Below are 20449 nucleotides of genomic sequence, written 5' to 3'. Positions count from 1 at the left end.
GGAAAAGAGTGGAAAAGAAAAAGAATATCTGCCCACTCATTTCACATTGTGGTTCTCGTGATTATCCCCCAAGATGTCATTTGATTTTGGGGAGGCAGCAAGATAAATTACTGGACTGAGAAATGGTTGATATTTCAGCTATAATGGCTTTTTTTGTTGTGAAATTCTGAATAAATTTCAGCCTGAACTTGAATATTAAAAGTATTTGTCTTGCACAATTCTCGCTCCATACACACAGATTAAAACTATTTGTTTTTTTATCTTAATTTAAGTTTACCGTATATCAAACACAGACACATATTAATCATGTTCATATCACTTAGTAGAGGAAATGTGTGTCTGCTTTAACCAGTGCTTGGATTTACTCTGGTTGAGGTTCATACCCTCTGTTACCAACAGCAGCAGCTTACTGGGGGGAACGATGTCAGACAGTGTTCCTGCTCAGCAGCTGTCAGTCCAGCTTGTTTTCAGTACAAGAGGTCAGACTGATTATTTGTCATATTTAGTTAAAAACTCAATCACCATTCACTGCTTCTAGGCTCAACATATTTATTTTTAGTGCTGAGTTCTCTTTACAAAATCACCCTCAAAGGCCAAACGCCAGTGTTGCAAATGAGTCAGTTCAGTTTCACATGATTAAACTTTTCTGTGACCATGAAATTCAGTTGTGTGTAAATATAATATACATAAGCACTTAAACCATTTATCCAATATGAATGATAAAATAAAAATGCCATTTGATATATCTCTCTATATATAGTTAGCAGTTACTATGGTGATAAGCTGCTCCTTGTTTGTTTTGAGTATGAATTCAACAAGTGGCCAAATCTTACGTATTGTACCTTTAAGAGCCATCGCTGGGGCCAATGATTGTAACTTGCACAAACCTCAATCAGATGGAGGATCAATGTCAATTATCTCATATAACTCACTACAAGAAAGCAAAGAGTTTCCCAAGATGTTAAACTACTGTTGTCATTCGTGATGATCTTAGTGCACTGGACATGAAGATGCTGACTGAAGATGGTTCAGCAGCTGCTGTGTCACATGTGTGATCCCGAGGAAACTCCTGCTGTTACTGTTTGAGGGAAGCTCTGATGAAATAATGTGTCTCACTCTGTCAGACAGCGCCATCAATCACACCTCCTCCCTTTGATTCTTCAGGACTGGCTCTCTCATTATGGCTTGTCTGTGCAACAACAGAGACGCTCATCAAGTTTAAAGTAAACAGACAGCACAAGATACAGCACGCAGAGAAACATTTTCAGATTTATCATTAAGCACAGCCAAATAACAAACCACACTCTGCTGAGCTCAAGGCACGAATTCTCATTTTCTATAGCCAGTGGGCGTTTGTTTGATCTACAATGAATACGCTTTGCAAAAGAGATGCACAGTTGATGTGATTGTCTGGATTTAATGAAAGCTGCCATTGAGGTTGGAGGTGCTTCAATTTAATTAGGAACTTATGAAGACTGCTCAGGTTTAAATATTCATCAGACTGAATCACACGTTGTAGAAACTCGGTGATGAAACAGGCAGTCAGCTCTTTGAACTGTATTGTTATTAACCTTATTGTTGCCTTTTTCCTACCATAGCATATCGTATTCAAAAGACATGTAACTAAAGTGTTATGTTCAACTGTATGGTAAAGAAAAGGGGCAAACATTTGTGATTGAGTAAATCTGGATTTCTTGAGTTTATAGAGTACAAACTGTGCCACCTCCATATAATCCATCAACATGAAGTTTCCTTAAATTCCCCCTTTAAACGAGACATATTATGCTCATTTTCAGGTTCTTAATTTTACTGTCATTTACATATGTTACTGCTAGAATAGGTTTACATGTGCTAGTGCTCAAAAAACACATACGTTGACTCATTCTGTCCAGTGCTGCAGCACTGTATTCCCCCTCTGTCTGAAACACTATGTTTTATCTCCTGTCTCTTTAAGTCAGGTCATATAGAGACAAACAACCATTTACACCCACCATGCCGACCGGCCAGGAATCGAACCCAGGAACTTCTTGCTGCGAGGCAACAATGCTTATAGCATCGACGTGCCACCCTTGACTTTATCATAATGTAAATTCTATAAACACCACTTGGCAGTTGACTATAAAGAAGTCATTAAGAGTGCAGTTAAAACGAAAATCAATATTGAAAAGTTCACATAATATTATCCTTTAAAAAAAAACATCCAGATGACATATATCCTCTTTATATGTGTGGAGGTGAGAGAAAGACTGTAAATTTCTCTGTGTAATCATGTGTGCACAGTATTTGTTTGTGTGCAACAAATGTCCGTCGAAGTGTCACAGCATATTTGCACACTGTATGTGTTTTCATCACTGCTTGTTCTTGGCTGCATTTTATTATATTGACTTTGATAACAGTACGTACGTAGCTGTACTGTTCTCAAAGTGGCACCGGTACACTGCATCTCCAGGGACCATTAAATGGCACAGTGTTATGGAGCTTTTAACATATCTGGATGTCTATAAATGTTGATAAATGAGGATAAATCCTTTTTACATGTTTAACCTATTTACCTGCGTTCTGATTTATATCTTTAAATGGTGTTTACAAGTTAGTGACAACTCTGCATGCTCTCATTCTCATTTCATTTGTCACCATTTGACGTAACAGCTTGTCTAATCTGTGCTCACCACAGACACATCAACATTTTATCATTGATCTGTCAAGAACATTAATGATGATCCTATTTTAGCAAGATATATACAGCGCATGGTTTTATCTGCGCAGTATATGACAAGTAGGTCATGCTCATAAATAAATGTAAGTATTAATTATTTGCTGTTTTTCTGCCAGTGTACACACATTAAGAGGGTATTAGAGACGACCACTTCAGCTGTTATGAAATGGCATTTTCTCCTTATATAATCATGTGTTAACTGGGCTCAGTCTTAGTCACGGGCTTTTCAGAAGTGGACACACGGACGACACGGAGGTCAGCACCCAGGGAGTTAAAGCTCGTCTGCACAGGGACAAAATGCCAGACATACACAGGTGCACATGCAGGTACCATGTGCACGTGTCTCCTTTTAGTGATGTTGTTGTTGTTTGTTTTTGTGTGTGATGAGAGAGAGATACTAACTTTCACGCTCACATTTGAAAGCTTTTAGCTGGCACACGTATCCAAAGCGTGCACAGAGTTTAATACTGTTGATCTCATGGTTACAGGACAGTCTGATCACTTCACTGTTACAGGCTGTCCCCATAAGATTCCTGATTATAAATTAATTCATCTCTGCATAAACATGCTAGCATTGAATGCTAACTTACTATGATCTACATACAGTAAAGGATCAATGTAACCAGTAGTTTATTTTGCACATTTAAAGCAATACATATCTGAACAAAGAGTGATGTGTCTTATCAGTACAATAAATAAAGTTGAAATTCCTGCAACATAATTACAACATGACAACACTGAATTACTCATACAAAGGATATTGCTGCTATATTGATAACCCATAGAAAATCAACCAGTCTTAGTTTTGATCTTGACTATTGTTGACACTCATTTCTGATTTGAACGTGAATCTGTCCACTTATTACATTGTCTTGACTACTGGTCAAGTATAATGTCATCACTTTTCAAAGAAATAGATCCACAGATTGCAGATAAACAGCAACTTTGCTTTGGTGGTTAGTAGAAATAAAGTGTAACTTTATTGCTACTAGTTTTACCACAAGTGCAGTGACAATAATTAAAAAAATATGTCCATTGGTTTCTATTTCAGTTTTGTTTCTGAATGTAATCCTAGGAAAAAATGACATATTGGAGGTACAGTACCCAGTACAGCGAAAGATCTCGAGAGAGCGATCCTTCTCACCTAAACCACAATCTCTCCCAAACCCTAACTAAGTTTTTTTGTGCCTATAAAGAAAGGGAATAAAGAAAAAATATGCTGAAAGAGTTTGACATTTATACAAACTGACTCTGTTAACTCCTGTGTGTGTGTGATCATTAATAGTCCTGCAGGCTGATGCCGTGGCACAACAGTGAGGTATATCTAACTGAACTCTTCTGGGATCTGTCCTGGTATCCTGAAACCAGTCTGTCCAGTTTGATCCAGAGTACTTCTGGGACTGGATGCAACAAAGCTTGCGCGCGTTTCTGTTGTGCAGCTAGTCCGATGGAGGAACTGCAGGAAGTTCTCGTGGCCTGAGCCCTCATGGCTGGAGATAGCCAGCTCTACGGGACGTGCTGAGTAGCAGCGCCTCAGCTTGCAGAGCTCTTCCCTGATCTGCCGGTTAAGAAGTCCATAAAAAAATGGGTTTATAGCAAAGGAGGAATATGCCAGCCAGGTGACCGCTTCCTCCAGGTCATCAGGAATCTTGGGTGATGTGTCTACTGTCAGGCAGATGTGGAAGGCAAAGTAAGGCAGCCAGCAGAACAGAAACTGGCCAACGATAACCACCAGAGTGAGAGCGGCTTTACCTCCACCGAAAGGCCGGTCGCGCATTATCCTCCGTGGGGCATTTCGGGTTGTGATGATGGTAGTCTGGCTGTTGATCGAGTCAGAGCGATGCTTCAGTTGACTGTTCGTCCACAAGGGCAGAGGCCCATGCTGGCGGGCAGCCACACGGGCCACCTTGTACACATTACAGTACACAGCAAAAATCACCACAGCAGGCAGGCAGAAACAGGTGACACTAAAGAGCACAGAGAAGACTCTTCTGTGGTCACTGTGACTCCAATGCAGCGAGCAGTGTGCAGCACTGATGGAGCTCAGGCCGCCGTACGACGGCCATCCAAACACGGTGGACAGCCCCAGCACGGCAGAGGCCACCCACACCATCACTAACACGGCTGCAGTCAGCTTCAACGTCATCTTGACCTCGTAGCGCATCGGGTGAACGATGTAGTAGTACCGCTCCACACTGATGGCTGTGATGGTGAAGATAGAGGCAGCGATGAGGATAACATTGAGGAAGACGTAGACCTGGCACTCCAGCACAGTGAACACAACACCAGCAAAGTACGGAGAGCTGGACACAATCCCAAGAGGCATGAGCAAGATGGCACACAGCAGGTCCACTGCGCACAGGTGGCACACAAAGGCAAATTTCCTGAGATGAGGCGCTTTTATGACAACAACCAGAACAGCAGTGTTGGCCAGAAGTGCCAGAACATTCAGGGTCACCATGAAAAATATCCCTGTCAGGTCCTTGAAGCGTGTCTGCGGGTTGGGAAGGGTGCCCAGCTGTCTGCTGGGAGCTGAGGGCAGCGGCGCCCAAATGGTTGTGCTGTCATTGTACTCAGGGGTCAGGGATGAACTGTTGTCCTCCATGATTCATAGTAAAGGTCTCAGAGCACACGCAGCAGACTCCCCCATTGTTCTGTAATGAGTCCGAATGGTCCTTCAGATGTCAGATCAAATGCACTTCACTCCTGTGTTGGAGAAAATAAAGTCCATTAAAACTGGATATTTAACATTTATGGCAAATTATATTCAATGAACACAATCTGAAAGAACTTGTTCTGTAGCCATGGCAGCAGCAGGGCAACAAGCTGGCAACACAACACATATTATCCCTTTTTAAGTTGATGAACGTGTTAGCAAACAGATTCCTGTTTACACATCCAGCAGATATGGAGCAACACTGGTATTCATTTAGATACATGTTTGTGTCCTTCTCTCTTTTAGTTTAGGAACACAAATACATTTAGTAACATTAAAGGGGTAGTGAAGCAATTTATTATTGCACTTCTGTCAACATGGATGACTCAGGAGACACAGATTTTAGAGAAGTGGTTAAAACCAAAGCCGTTATGACTGAGATATCTTATCTTTTAGTCTCTAGTATGGGCCAAAAATGTTCAATCCTATATTTCCCATAATGCAATTAATATCATCTTTTTTTTTAGACCTTTTCTGCCTGGTAAATGTCTGTCTGTAGTACAAACAATGACATGGAGACTGAGCTATTGAACATTTGAGAATTGATTACACTTACACAATTACTAAGGCTGAATTCCATTTCCTTTTCTTTTTTTTTCCTAGCTCTACCCCAGTAAAGGATATTCCTCTATCCTGTAGAAGAGTTACAAGGAGTAGTGTCAGTGTAGGGCAAGGGGTATATTGGGATTGAGCCTAAATCTTTATTCATCATCATCATTCCACATATAGCGACTGATATTAAATGCATAATGATAAACATCCAGAGATCCTCACTGCAGCCTCCTAACCCTCAAGAGAACACACATACATTGCTTAAAGATACTGGGAAGTTAATCAATAACAATTTACCTCGGTGGGAATATTTAAGAAGGGCTGCTCTCTATCTGTTTTAGTGAGGGAGAGATGTGATCAATGGGAATAATTCATGGAGGACACCCTGGCTCTCCTCCGTCCGTCCCCATCCTTTTGAAATGTAAGATAATGAGTGCGCTTGTTTTAGCCCAGCTGCGGGGAACCGGCTGCATTGATTAATATGTGTTCAGTGTCACCCTGCACCGCTCCATCAAAGAGGAAAACTCTCGCCAGGACAAGTTTGACCCCACGATTCTCATGTAGCTTCATACGAAAAACAACCAGGAAGCACTGACTGGATGTAAATTATGTGTGTGAAATGCTGCAAATATCAACATTGTCTTCACATTTGTACATTTACAGCTTTTGCTCCTTCTGTGTTGTCTTTTAATGCCTCCCCATACATGCATCTACCATCTTGTGCTGATAATCATAATCAGGTTTTAAGTGGAGAATGCTGTGTCCTAAATACATGTGCTCGCTCTCTGCCAGGGATCCACTGATGCTCTCCCCGACTGTAATCTTCTCTGGTGGACAGCTATTGGCATGCCACGTCTGCAGCGAGATTTATCCCCAGGAAGGACTAGTACATGTACATTCTCGTGCACATTATGTAAGGATGTCCTCGTTTTCCATCATCTCGTTGCAGTTGCAACACAGCATTTTCTGCATCCTCAAAGGCCACGTTTTACTTCTGAAGAGGATGCTCATTCTCAGCCGCCAGTCATTTCAAGATTAATTAGCTCTCAGAAACCTTTTGTTATTATTAATTCAACAGGGACAAACATGGTGGATTTCACCTCTGCTGTATGTGTTCTCTGCTGCGACTGTTTTAAGGAGAAAGAAATCACCATTAGCAGAGAATCTCTATTTTATAATGAGGATGAGGGAATTATGTAGGTCTTTTAATCCCTCTCAAAGCTGTGCTACAGAGCATTTAGTCTGTTCAGGGAAACCCCATAATCCCAGCCTTTATGATGACTTTCTTAATTATGTTAATAACCAATTTTTTTTTTTTTTTTAATTTCAAAATAAATATTAGCATCAAATATTTAAAAGTTTACATAGAAATATAGAAAATCATTCGAGGATATTACAGCGAGGAATAAAAGACAAACATCTTATTGGACGATTTTCGATTTAGCAACATTTTTATGTAAGTATGCTGATATTTTAATAGTTAAGTCCAGTTAGAAGATGAAACTAAGACATCAAAGTAAAATGACAATCAGCAACAGTCTCCATCTTGACCAGGTTTAGTAGGGTTGGCTCAATCGTTATGTGATGGCTGGAGGAACCATTGGAGCGATTTTTGTCCATTTTTTATTAATAATGCTTAAAATTAATGTTCAAAACCACCAGAAATCTCTGATATTTGTTAGACTGGTTGATAATACCAGTTCTTTAAGTGTTTCTTAAATGTCTCAAGGCTCTTGTTTTAACCCGATAGACAGAATATAATAATGCAACACTGCTCAACATGTTTTTAAAATCATCTGATCCCGTCCTTCTGATTGTGTAAGACTGACACTGGAAATCCTCAGGCCTCGTTTATCTTAATGTCAACCACAGGCATCTATAACAGAGGAACGGTGGAAGAATTATTTGGAAATTGTTCAGAACTAAACCTCAGGAACTGGATTGATAACATCACATTAACAATTAAAGTCTACTGTATTGTTGTCTCTATTAATCAAATGCAGCAAATATATTCTTAGCGTCCTTTATATCAGCTCTGCTGATTGTCAAACAAGGTGACCATTAACTACTTACTCAAACAGAAACTTACAGAGCAACTCTTGCATTTGAAGCATTGACCTTAGTTCCTCCAAAAACTTTCCTCTGAGTCTTGTAAAGTTGAGTATGTCCTGGTCATGGTGATGACTCCTCTCTGGATCCTTTAACAGCATCAAACTCAGCAGTCAGGAAAGGAATTACGCAAAAACTGTGATAAGCCGTGAAAAACAGATCTGGGATCCTGAGGGAGAGCTGACACGACCAGAGAGAGAGGTGATGTTGATGTGCGTCCACTGAGACCGCACAGCTGGATGGAGTGAGAGGAGGGGGAGGAGCCAGCCGTCAGTGGCTGTTCAAATCACATCTTTCAAGACAAGATGACTCTATCAAACGGCCACCAGCTGACATTAACCATGTCCCACACACACACTCTTTCATCAGTTAGTATGTGGCAGTGACTGTCACACACTGTCCACTATGTCTCTGTGTTCACACACTCTCCTCTGTTCTTCTCTCCAGAGCTTCTGACAGTATAAACAGACATTAAAGTATTGGTTGGATTTACACATTTCCTGCTTTAAACAGAGTCGATCTTATTTCTTGGGATCTTAAAGTAAAAGATTTCACAGCAGTTGTATTCTTTTGGGAATTCATAACGTTGCTGGCAAAAGAGCTTGACACAGAGCTCTGCGCTGACATCTGTTGGTTGCTTGGAAAACATAACTACTCCCATGAGAGCATACTGTATACTGTAGTTTAAGGAAAGGTTTAAGGAAAGGTCCAAGATAAGATAAGAGAAGGAATCAGTTTACAATGTTTATTGGCCCCTTATATGGTTAAGCACAACAAAACAGAAGTGATGAAACAGATGTTGTGGAAGCAGGGAGATTAATTACCACTTACAGCATATTGTGCATGTGCAAAAAAAGCTATTCTAGAAACACACAGTACCATTTATTGTAATGCACAATTTGTCATGAACAACTGAGAACAAATGACATCCATATCACTTTAAACATTTTCACGATGTCCTACTTTCAAAACACACAAACGGCTCCAGACCGACAAGTTACACCAGTATAAATGTTCGACAAAGGCCACCGTCACAAACCTGCCATTTACACACAATCACTACCTCAAATTAAATAAGAACACTTGTTGTTTTGACTATTGACGATTACAAACGTGGCACTTCATCGTGCTTTTTAACGTCTTGGTTGGTCACCAGGTTACACTTGTACACTTTTTGAACACACGAGAGACAACAAACTGTCTAAGTGAAAAAGTACGTATTCTAAAAAGTGTTAAAAAAATAACTTACTGGAAGGAAGAAACTAGATGTGGATTAAAAAAAGACAACCTGCCACACATTTCTATCAGACATGACATACTGGTGACCAACAGATGAAGGCAGCATCAGAAGGCTATAATTATGAGTCATTCATCAGTTCTCCATTTTCAGGCAGGAGTGAAGCATCTTGGCAAAAGCTTGGTTCAACAACAGCTTTGTTTTCAGCTTTAACGAAACCCAGTCTCTTCTTCAACAGTTTGTCCTCATTGTTCAACTTTGTGCGGATTGCTGTTTTTATTTGGCTGCGATCGACACCGAACTTGACTACCACATGATCTGGAAGGAAGAAACAAACAAATGTTTTTTCTACTTTATAGAATTTAACAAAACTGAGCATCCACGAAGACGATCTGTGTGCTTAAAATCCAACAGTGCAATCTTACCGATTAAACCTCTCAATATCTCAGGCGGGAGTTGAGGTTTGGGGCAATCTTCCCCGGTAAAGGTGGTCCTCCGGCCCTGCAGAGAGTGTGTGGCCAACGTTTCTCTGTCAAAAAGTATCATCAGCAGTGCTGACGTGTACTTTTTGTAGTCTCCGATCTCCGCGATGCGCTCGTAAAGATTTTTCTGCACTCGAAGACTCTCGGATAGATACAAGAAGTTGTGCTCGTCCTGAGGACAAAAAAGGAAAAAAAAGTAAGCTACAAACTGGCTGAATGTGAAACCACTGCTTTTGTACAAGTATCTGCTACTGATGGAAGAGAACTTAAAAACTATCAAGATTTTTATACTGAAGTAAAACTTATAAGAAAAACTAATAACAAAGTGCAAGTTAAGCATTCTTCCCAAAATCTTGCTGTTGTTCTGACCTCTGGGATTTCATGAACCGCTCTCATCTCCGCCTCAGGCTCATTCAGGAAAGCGATACTTTCATCCTGAGAGTTCTGTGCTGCGCCCGGCGCTTCACCTCCTTGGAGAACATGATCCAGTGTGACTCGCAGCTCGTGTGCCGTGTGCCTCATCTGCATCATGAGAGTGTTCATCTCTGTGGAATGCAGCAGATCACATAGAAATACTGAAACAGAGCAAGTAATTTAAATGATTTGATGGCATGTCTACATCTGTCAGGACTTGAGCATAACACGTAAAAACTTTTGATTAACGGTGACGGTGTCCCTCTGCATTTAGATCAACTCCTGTGACAACGCTCAACTTTTTCCAAACCTCCTACTTAACAACATCACAAGAAGAAAAGCACAATTTTAGTGCTCAGTTGGAGGCAGATGACACATTTTTGGTTACAGGAGCGACTAATTCTAACTATTTAACTGGAAGTGTAATTTTTGTTTAAGTGATATTTTAATTAATACCAAACTTAATTGTTTTTTCTTGCAAATTATTTAGACAAACGATAAAAATCTATTCTATTACAGTATGCTGTGACCAACTTATTGTTTATTTGCAGCTACCAATCGACTTTTTTTAAAATACCTTTTGATTTTTATATTGCTATTTTCACATTGTTTATTTTTCTAGTATCAGGAAGTGCCGTTGTAATTCTGTGTAATGTCTTGCACAGCAAACGTTTCTTTAATCTTGAATCAGCCTTAAAAAGCCCAACATGTGTAGTATGTGTTTAACTGCAGATTGTAAATCAAATTTACTGACCTCAGTGGTACCTGCAGCGCTGCCCTGTTTATGATTACAGTGAGTCACATACAGTAATCAGACTGTGTGGTCATGACAGGTGTTTTTTTTGTTTTAGTGTAGTAATTTAATGTATTCGTCATCTTATTCCACCCACCTTTCAGCTCTCTCAACTCCCTCTCAGCCAAAATCCTACATCTGCGTTCATATTTGAGCTGTGCCTGCAGCTGCTCTATCTTCATGAGGAGACTGATGGTGTCTGTTCTGATGCCTGGACTTGAAACGTGCTCTTCATCAAACTCAATGTTTTCATGCTGAGAAGAAATCACATGAACAATTTTTCCACGTGTAGTAAAGTAAACAACAGCTGTGTTTGTTTGTTTGTTTGTTTTTTGTTGTACATGTCAGTCAAACTCTCACCTCAGTGTTGGGAAATGGAGAGAAGCTGGAGTCTTCAACCATCCTGTACTTATCCTCCGTTGGATCGCAGCCAAACTCCTGTGCATCACCGCCGATTTTTATCATCTTGATTGGTGGCTGTGCTGGAGTCGCTCCTGCTTCTCTCTTGGGTGGCATGTGGGTGGAAAAAAATATATCTGGAGAGGGTGAAGATGTGATCAGTTGACACAAGAAGTAAATGCTTTTGTGCACGAGATGGAGTGAAACTTTTGAGTTGAAGTTTTAGTGGGTCGCTCAACGCTGCTTGTTCAATTTTTAAAAACCCACTGATGCGATACAAAAATGAAAAGTTAGTTCACGGTGCATCCCCCTCCCTCCTGCCTCTTCAACCCCTCCTACTAGCCCCCAGATTGCCTCCAGCTGGGTCCACTAAGTGATACTGTCCTTTAATAACATCAGCAAAAACATGATATTTCATGTTAGACGGTTGAGAGGAGGCTCACCTGGCCGCTCAGCTCGACTTCAAGGATAAACTGTGCCCACACTCACTGAGGACAGAGACAGCGCAGTAAATGGAAATACTGCGTAGTAGAGGAAGTAGTAGTACTACTGCAGTAATACAGTAAATAGATCCTGGCACTATAACGGCTCTTTTTCAACAGCCGCGCGAAATATTTCCGGTTAAATACGAGTGAAATACTGCGCCTATATTTATCGTTTATTGTGAATGGTAAGCATGTGTAAAAGAGTATTGTGTTGTGAAATTTATATTTTTACAATTATGTGCGGAACAAAGCTGCGAAAACGTATTCCCCGAGGGAAGTATTTTTCCCCAGTACAGTTTCCTGCGAATCTTCCATTCTTAATTCAACCAATGGGAATACAGAGTTTTGACAAAAGGCGGGACATCTAGAAGCGGTTGAGGAGATCAGCCAATCAGCGCGTGTCTTCGACCGTGACATCATCATATTAGTTCGGTTGCAGTGCACCCATGTGGGTTCCAATGTTGACTTGCTGCATAGAAAGTTGTGGAGTGAACTCAGTTTATAGTTATCGTTTACTTTGAAACGCCGTCTGTCGCGTTTCACCATGTCTTCGTCTTTCTTTATAAAGGCTAAAGAAAACCCCAAGTTTGTCAAAAAGGGAAAAAACACACAAGCGCCGAAACGAAAGGTAAGAGTGTTGGCGTGTTAGCAAGTAAGCTAAATCACAGTATCGCTAGCTAACCAGCAGGTTGACTCGTGCGTCTTACCTGATGTAGCCAGCTTTTTTCTATACTTTCTAGACGGTGTCACGCACAGATGTAAACTAACTGAGTGTCATTACAAACCCTTTATTTGTTTCTCCTGCTGCAGGGTGATGGCGACTCGGGTGGAAAAGGCAAAGTGCAAGCAAAGAAGCCCTCCAAATACAACGAAGAGATTTCCAGTGACTCTGAGACAGAGAGGTTAATATCTGGATAGCTCTATGGTCCTGAATTTAAAACACAGAGCTAACCTAGCCGTCATTAATTTATTGTAATTTGTTATTTCTCGTTGTGCAGTCATGTAGCGTCCAAGAAAAGACAGTCCAATCAAGAGACTGAGTATGATGAAACGCCACAGGAGAAGAAGCTGAGATTAGCCAAAAATTACCTCGACCAGCTAAAGGAAGAAGGTAAGCTTGTATTACCTATACAGCACAGAGGTATTAACTTTACAGTGTCTACCTGCATGTGTTTATTGTGTGATCTGATCTCATCAGAGGAAAAGAAAGCAGAAGAAGACTCATTTGAGACTGATCTGATTGCTGGAAGACTTCAAGAAGAAGTGGTAAGATTGTCTTCTGTATTAAAGGGTGTAACTGCCACTGAGGACATTGACACAACACCTTCGCTTTCATAATAACTTTTTCTGACCTCCACCAGCCCAAACTCCTACAAATCATTTAAGTTACAGTGTAGTTTCAGTTTGATCATTTATTCACTCTACACTGTTCTGTCACACTGAACACCCGCCATAATCCAGGTGATTGAACCTCTGAGCAGATAAAAATGTTGATATGTTAATTTCTTAGAATTTGCAGCAATATGTTTCATGAGGACTTTGTCTGCTTTATGAGATATGGCACCCATCACAAGTCCCCTTCAGTATCCCCTTTTGCAGCATAATTATGCACCCACTGAAAGCACCTTATGGCTCCACTCTCGATAGCAGTACTCCCAGGGGCAACCTTGAAGTATAAAATAAAATTGAGCCAACCATTGAATATTGCAGTTTAAAAAGAAGGTTGAAAAACCAATGGCAGGGTCACAATGTACTTTTTACTTATCACAGACCCTAACACACTTCTGGCTGACTCCACTAATACACGTGGTTTTACAAGGAGATCCCATATTCAAAACCAACAGGACACCTCTCTGATATGAGGGTGACCATCAAGGCCTTGTTTGGGGTGGTCACATGATTTTTGATACAGTGAAGTGAGGCATCAAAACATTCTGCTGTGATTCTTCTGATTTGAAAAGTCAACACTGTCAAGTAGTCTGCTTGGAGCGTAACATCTGTAACTGCATGTTTATTTGGCAAAAAGAAAAAAGCCCTTTTAGTATGTAGTATCTGTTTTTCACTCCTTAAGAAACCAAACCCATGTCCTAGATCTTAGACCCTGTAATTGTTTTTGGATGCAATATGTTTGATCAATTCCCATACACTGATCTATGTTACTGATCTTGGCTTGTTGTGTGTGATTTCCCCCTCAGCTTGAACAGAAAGGAAAGCTTCAGCGACTTATTGCCAAGGATGTGAGTACGAGAATGTTTACGCTGCATTTCCAAAATTTTAGGAGAAAGAGCTGTTTATGAACAAACTGACTTTTATTAAAATCTCATTCTGTCTTTTAGCTCATGCCACCAGATGCTTCAGAGATCAGAGTGTTGAGAGGACACAAGCTTCCAATTACCTGTCTGGTCATCACCTCTGATGACAAGTACATCTTTTCTGCTGCCAAAGACTGCTCCATCATTAAATGTGAGTATTTATTAACATCCTGAAAATCCTTTGTTTCAATACAAAAGGGATGTATGTTCAAAAACTGAGGGGAAAAGGGTTTTTTGGATAGTGGCTAATGGTCTGATTTGGCAGTGTCAGTTCATTGTTTTTTCTCTTGTCCACAGGGAATGTTGAAAGTGGGAAGAAACTGCACACAATACATGGTGGAAGGAAAGGCACAGAGGATCGGCATGTTGGACATACTGCCCATATCTTGTGTATGACCGTATCATCGGATGGAAAATACTTGGTGAGCAGGTTTCTCTCAGCATAAGCTGAAGAAATGTATGTTTATTTATACAAAAAAAACCTCATGTTCTGTTTTTTAAATTTCCCGTTTCATAGTAAAGTCAGCGTTGCTAACGTGCTACATAATGGTGTAACAGAAGCGTCTTTTTCTACCTCTTTTTAGGCCACAGGAGACATGAACAAACTGATCATGATCTGGGAGGCAGAAACATGTAAACATCTGTATAAATTCACAGGACACAAAGGCCCCGTGTCAGTACGTTCTCTCTCTCAGCTGCATGGAATAACTTCTTTTTATCTGAACAGAATTGTCAGGATATCAGATGTCCTTCTGTGACTCACATCAGTGTATTTCCCTCCTCAGGGCCTTTCATTCAGGAAGGGCACTCATGATCTGTACAGCGCCTCTCATGATCGCTCAATAAAGGTGTGGAACGTGGACGAGAATGCATACGTGGAAACTCTGTGAGTAACCAATCAGAAAAAAAAAAATCTCTCGCTTCCAAACACTTGCATTTAGCATCAGCGTTTGACTTTTTTATCACTGTGACGTGCTGCAGCTTTGGGCATCAGGACGCCATCACAGGACTGGACAGCTTGAGCCGCGAGCGCTGTGTGACTGCAGGAGGAAGGGATCGCTCTGTGAGGGTGTGGAAGATAGCCGAGGAATCTCAGCTGGTATTCCACGGCCACGAGTGAGTCTCTTTCTGTCTTTCCTCTGGTGTTTCAGTGTCGTGCTGTTTACACTGTTGACTTCAGATGTGTTGATCTACTGTCAGAGCCACATGAAAACACAGTTGGGCACACTGATTAATTCATAGACACATCTTGAAATAGTCGAGTAAAGGAGTATTACTATTCAAAGATGAGGAACCCATTTTTCACTTTTGGCTTTGAAGGCTTAAAAACGGTTTAAAAACAAACAGTGATTCATAATGTAAAAACATTTAATGCTATCTGTCTATATGTTTACCATAGAAGCTTTTGTCACTTTTATCCTATACTGCTTATTGCTTTATGCATGTAGAGATTAATGCAGTTAGCATTCTGCATTAATCTTAATTAATATTCCTAAAAATCAACTTCTGAATATATAAAAATACAAGCGAGAGAATTGTCCCAAAATCTTTAATTTTCTTGGTTATTCTTTAAAGGGAAAATAATAATGTGAAACAATAACGGTAACAGAATGAATACTGATTAAAGGTTTGTTTTTTTTGAAGAAAGTAATATCCTGTGTTGAATGCTATGAGGTGTGTAGGAGCACAGCTATGCAGAGAAGTAAACACACAGGAGTTTACCCTTAAAAATCTTACTGGGAGCAATTGTGAAACTGTGAAATTTGTCTTGAGGAACAAGTCAAAGATGATGATAACAAATCAGAGAAGGATACTCTAAGACTACCAAAGTATTGAAAAAAATATTTTGGACAGTATGGGAGAACTAGATTCATAAAGGGGTGGACCATGATGGGTAGAAACAAAGTAAAATCACCAGTGAAAGAATATTAAGTCTAAACTGAGAGTACAAAGAGTATTTCACCCTGTAAACATAGAAATACGGCACAATGTAAGGGCTTGAATGGGGAGTGCTGAATCCTTAATGCACTGAATAATCAAAAAGAAAACCCAAGGACGGCACTCGTCACAACACACTGCTGTTGTGATTGCTGTTCTCGGCTCTCTTTGATAAAGATGGAGTTCTCCAAAACGAGCAGTTAGTGAGTTGTCGCACTTGGGTATTCTTGGTTTATCACAGATACCTTTAAAGCAACACAGTGCATAAAATAAGCACAGCAGAAACACAGATAGGTCACACCACTGTGGTCAACTATTTATCTTAAAACATTCGAGTTTAGGCTGAAAATGATGAGAGAAGACAAACACAAGTTGACAGATTTCACATATCTCTGCAATGCAAATCGCCAGTTGTCTGCACAGCAGTGACTGAAGTGCTAGTGCGTCGTTACAGTGACTCGGTCAGTTGAAAAGGTTTCCAGAATAAGAAACGATTTGAAAAATGTTTCATAAAAATCTTAAAAATAAAACTTTCCTGTCATCATATGTGTTTGTTGTCTCTTGGAGTTGAAAAACAATTAGTGAACATTAGATTATCATGATTATAACTTAATTAAAGTTGATATGAACAGCTGGTGAAAACAATTTAGATGTAATGATAAATGCTTTAGGTGCAGTGAAAGTGCTTGAATTTTAATCTGAAAAAGCTGCATGAAAGCTGCGAATATTTATCATTTGTCACATAGTTCTTGTGAGCACGCAGAAAGACTGACGTAATCTGTTACTTCATCATTATTCTGTCTTCCTACAGGGGTTCGATTGACTGTATCCAGCTCATTAACGAGGAGCATATGATAACAGGAGCTGATGACGGGTGAGGCAGCTGCAGCTTTCTTTTTTCAGTCTCATTTACAGTTTTGTATCTGGCGTTAACAGATCCAGTCATGTTTTCTCTTTCGTGCCCTCTCTCAATTTTCCCAACGACCTCAGCTCCGTGTCTCTTTGGAGTGTCAACAAGAAGAAGCCTCTCAGCACGGTGAAGCAGGCTCACGGTTGCCATGGCGACGCAGGGCTGGAGCAGCCTCATTGGGTGGCTTCGGTCGCCGCGCTTCAGAACTCGGATACAGTCGCCTCAGGTGCCTCTGGCTGTGAGAGTCCTTCTTACCAGCTTCTTCCTAACACACATACTCACTCGCACTTCATTATTATGTACAAGACACTTTAAAGTAAACATGTTCTCCGTTGTCTTGTATGAATTAGAATTTAACCAATGTAATTAATAAATCTAGTCCTGATTAACTGTCTTCCACACTCATTAGTAGAGCAGTTGATGCAGTTGTGTGTATCTAAGCTATACTTAAGATGTCTGTTGTGATATAAAGTGATGATTAATTTATAATGTTCTTCTCTACAGGTTCACACAACTCCCAGGTGCAGCTGTGGAAGTGTGGACAGAATTACCGCTCACTGGAGCCTCTATTCACTGTAACAGTGGTAAGCTCTTACTTCTTCCTCTCTTTTCGCGATGGTAACGATTTTGAACAAGTTTTTAAGCTCATTACACAAATCATTTATAGCTACCGCAACAGCGGTTAGGAAATATCTGATTTTGTGTCTTCGTCTGCTTTCTCTTCAGCCCGGGTTTGTGAACAGTCTGAAGTTTTCGAGCTCCGGTCAGTTCTTGGTGGCAGGAGTCGGACAGGAGCACAGGTAACTGAACTAATGATCATGTTTCCATAGAAACTGTCTGTAGAGTTCCTTTTGACTACTAAATGTCAGTGTAGGTTCATGTTCAGTGAATGAAATGTCCACTAGATGGCAGTGGTGATCCCTCTCTCAGCCTCTGTCTCAATACATTCAACATTTTCCTCAGTGCAGCCTCACTTTTTTTTTAAGATGAGAAAAGTTAATGGGAAAACACTCACAAATAGTTATTTATAACGGGAATATATTGCTGGGTAGTGTCACACTTTCCTCACTTTCCTTTAGGTGAATACCAGAAACGCATAATGATGGATGTTTATTATTTATGGTGTACAATGGATAATTAAAAACCTGCCACACAATTTGAATTGCAAAGGTTGTTGTTGCCTTTGGCAGTACATCTTAAAGAGACTGGTGATCTCCGACTCCTACGTGGTAAACATGCCAGTCTATAAACTTTGAAAGAATTTAGCAATAAAGTGAGTCACTCAGTTTGTGACTATTTGGAAGTTTATTGTTGAAAGAAAATAGTTTTCTTCAGTGAATTCTGTGTAAACAAACATTGTTCTGTAATGAAGAGACGGAACCAGTTGGCTGCAGATTAGATGAAGAACGGAGATGTTCTCTTACTGGTCATGCTATCAAGTTGTGGTGCAGAATTTATTTGTCTTAACCACCCAGGTAGAAATACTGTATGTACTTGTATTTCATGCTACACATATGGTGCTCACCTTACAGCTCATTTATGCTTCCGTTACACCCAAAAATATATATATTTTTGTTTCAAACGATGTAAAAGTCACTGCCCACTTCATGCGTCCTTCACATTGGCATGGATGTTAAGCAATACAACCAACAGAGGGCTCCACTCGGAGTCAAATCTCGCACAGACTTCCACTTTTCCTTCGCCACCGTCCCACTCACCCACATTTATTTCCCGTCCAATCTCCTCCCAGTTGCTCTGTGGTAACTGTTGTGGTAACTATAATCTCTGTGCCCGGGCCTTCGAAGTAGCATCACGAGATGTTAAAACTTCTCATCAACTCTCATAACCTCCCCTCACAAAGTTGGTTGTGTCTCGCTTGAACTATTGGCTACAGTGCCACACTGCCCCCCATGACTACTGGAGGTACTGCTCCATTTGTCCGTATCCGTACGCTTTCAGACAACATGCAGAAATACAGATGAAATGGGACAGAAGGCTCTATCGGTAACCATATGTGTATCTATGCTCATTGAGCATAAATTAGCCTTTACTTTGAATGTATATTAGTCTCTTTCGTGGTTTTTCTGCTGCCTAAAGGTAATAAAAGTGCTGTGATAAGTCAGAGATGACTGTCTAATATAACCAAAGGGCTACGGTGACTCCAGTCATTTTCAGGAACTTCTCTAAATACGACTTCCAACAACCAGTCTCATCATCTAAATTGAATTATCCCACTCAAACATTTTAAATATTTGGTAGTATTTGCTCTGATTTCAATGTCTGATTGAAATTAATTCACTTTGTTCATGATTGAGAAACAGAAGGGTTTGAGGCTCTGTTAGATGTTCACCAACAAGGTTTAGTTGGATGTGGACCTCAGAACTGGTGTCTAATCTAAAAAGTTGAATCAAGTGGATCATAAGAAAAGTTTTTTATCCATCTTCTCTTTGATTTTAGATTTTTGTTTTAAGCTCTATCAGGCTGAAGATGTCTGTTTCTCCTCTGATCCAAAGCTTGTCTGTTTTTCTGCAGGTTGGGCCGATGGTGGAGAATAAAAGAGGCCAAGAACGGGATCTATATCATTCCACTTAAAAGGAAACCTCCTAACCCAGAGGAAGCCAAGTTGTCTGAATAATTTGGACTGTTAAGTGTCTTTTTATTTTGTAAATTAAAGGTTTAAATACTGCCCATGAATCATGTTGTTTTTTATCCTCCTTTAGAGAATACGTGTGATCACTGAGTCTTTCCTGTGATTTTTATTTTTGATGAAGCTTTAACAGCTTTACAGAAGGAGTCAGCAGTGTGGGTAAAGTGGGCTGTGTCTGGATTCGGCCACAAGAAGTGAGAAGAGGCTGTATTGTAGGAGTCGGTACATCCTGTCCGAGCTGACCAAGAGACATCTCTTACCATCTCATGATCCAAATGTGTTTTTAATTATTTTAGCTTCTTTTCCTGGAGAAATCTGCTGAAAGTTTCTGTTAAGGTGTCAGCTAGGAAACGCTCATACCACTTTTAAAAACAAAATCATCAGGGGCTGCTAAAGCGATAAGTTTGGGCTCACATCGTCATGGTAACTGCTTCCGTGTCAGTAATTGTCAGCCTGTCGGCGTCAAACATAAAATTGCAATTAACTCTACAGGAGAGTCATTTATCTCTGTGATAAAGGACCAGCAGAATGTGTTACTCGTGCATATTTAATGTTTTCAAAGGAATTTTAAAAAACCGGTAGCTTACATTGTTTGAAGCCATCTATAAACGTACAGCCGCGTCGGTGTGCCGAAAACCTTTTTAATTACATTCAAATGAGTGATTCATCGGCATAACCACGGAGAACAAATTTAATCTGTTAACAGTGTTTTAACAGAAGCAACAATAATTGTTGTCGT

The 20449-nt window shown here is 40.2% G+C and overlaps 3 protein-coding genes across 6 annotated transcripts; 1 reads left to right on the top strand and 2 right to left on the bottom strand.

Annotated features, from left to right (window-relative positions):
- Positions 1–3329: 3329 nt before the first annotated feature.
- On the bottom strand, positions 3330–8315 carry LOC311254508 (putative G-protein coupled receptor). 2 transcript variants are annotated; one of them, XM_084348309.1, is made up of 2 exons: positions 8058–8315; positions 3330–5422 (listed from the first exon to the last, which is right to left on the bottom strand). In XM_084348309.1, the coding sequence occupies exon 2, from the start codon at positions 5319–5321 to the stop codon at positions 4041–4043; it is 1281 nt and encodes a 426-aa protein (XP_084204435.1). In that variant the 5' UTR covers positions 5322–5422; positions 8058–8315; the 3' UTR covers positions 3330–4040. The 2 variants fall into 2 exon arrangements, with proteins under 2 accessions (XP_084204435.1, XP_084204434.1); XM_084348308.1 differs by having other exon boundaries at positions 8074–8315.
- A 509-nt stretch (positions 8316–8824) lies between these two features.
- On the bottom strand, positions 8825–12050 carry LOC311254507 (uncharacterized protein). Of its 2 annotated transcripts, XM_084348306.1 has the most exons (6): positions 11862–12050; positions 11380–11555; positions 11117–11273; positions 10182–10357; positions 9756–9984; positions 8825–9648 (listed from the first exon to the last, which is right to left on the bottom strand). In XM_084348306.1, exons 2-6 carry the CDS (start codon positions 11533–11535, stop codon positions 9452–9454), a joined length of 915 nt encoding a protein of 304 aa, XP_084204432.1. In that variant the 5' UTR covers positions 11536–11555; positions 11862–12050; the 3' UTR covers positions 8825–9451. The 2 variants fall into 2 exon arrangements, with proteins under 2 accessions (XP_084204432.1, XP_084204433.1); XM_084348307.1 differs by lacking the exon at positions 11862–12050 and having other exon boundaries at positions 11380–11726.
- A 286-nt stretch (positions 12051–12336) lies between these two features.
- rrp9 (ribosomal RNA processing 9, U3 small nucleolar RNA binding protein) lies at positions 12337–19749 on the top strand. 2 transcript variants are annotated; one of them, XM_084348060.1, is made up of 15 exons: positions 12337–12531; positions 12714–12805; positions 12902–13014; positions 13102–13169; positions 14099–14140; positions 14240–14366; positions 14513–14637; positions 14800–14892; positions 15001–15101; positions 15197–15331; positions 16965–17027; positions 17144–17289; positions 17568–17647; positions 17790–17863; positions 19596–19749. In XM_084348060.1, exons 1-15 carry the CDS (start codon positions 12448–12450, stop codon positions 19696–19698), a joined length of 1446 nt encoding a protein of 481 aa, XP_084204186.1. In that variant the 5' UTR covers positions 12337–12447; the 3' UTR covers positions 19699–19749. The 2 variants fall into 2 exon arrangements, with proteins under 2 accessions (XP_084204186.1, XP_084204185.1); XM_084348059.1 differs by having other exon boundaries at positions 17144–17301.
- Positions 19750–20449: the final 700 nt, after the last annotated feature.

This window comes from Pagrus pagrus (assembly GCF_965226575.1).
Source record: "Pagrus pagrus genome assembly, chromosome: 3".
NCBI lineage: Eukaryota > Metazoa > Chordata > Actinopteri > Spariformes > Sparidae > Pagrus > Pagrus pagrus.
The sequence above is the reverse complement of the archived record's forward strand: the minus strand, read 5'-3'. Positions and strand labels throughout refer to the sequence as shown.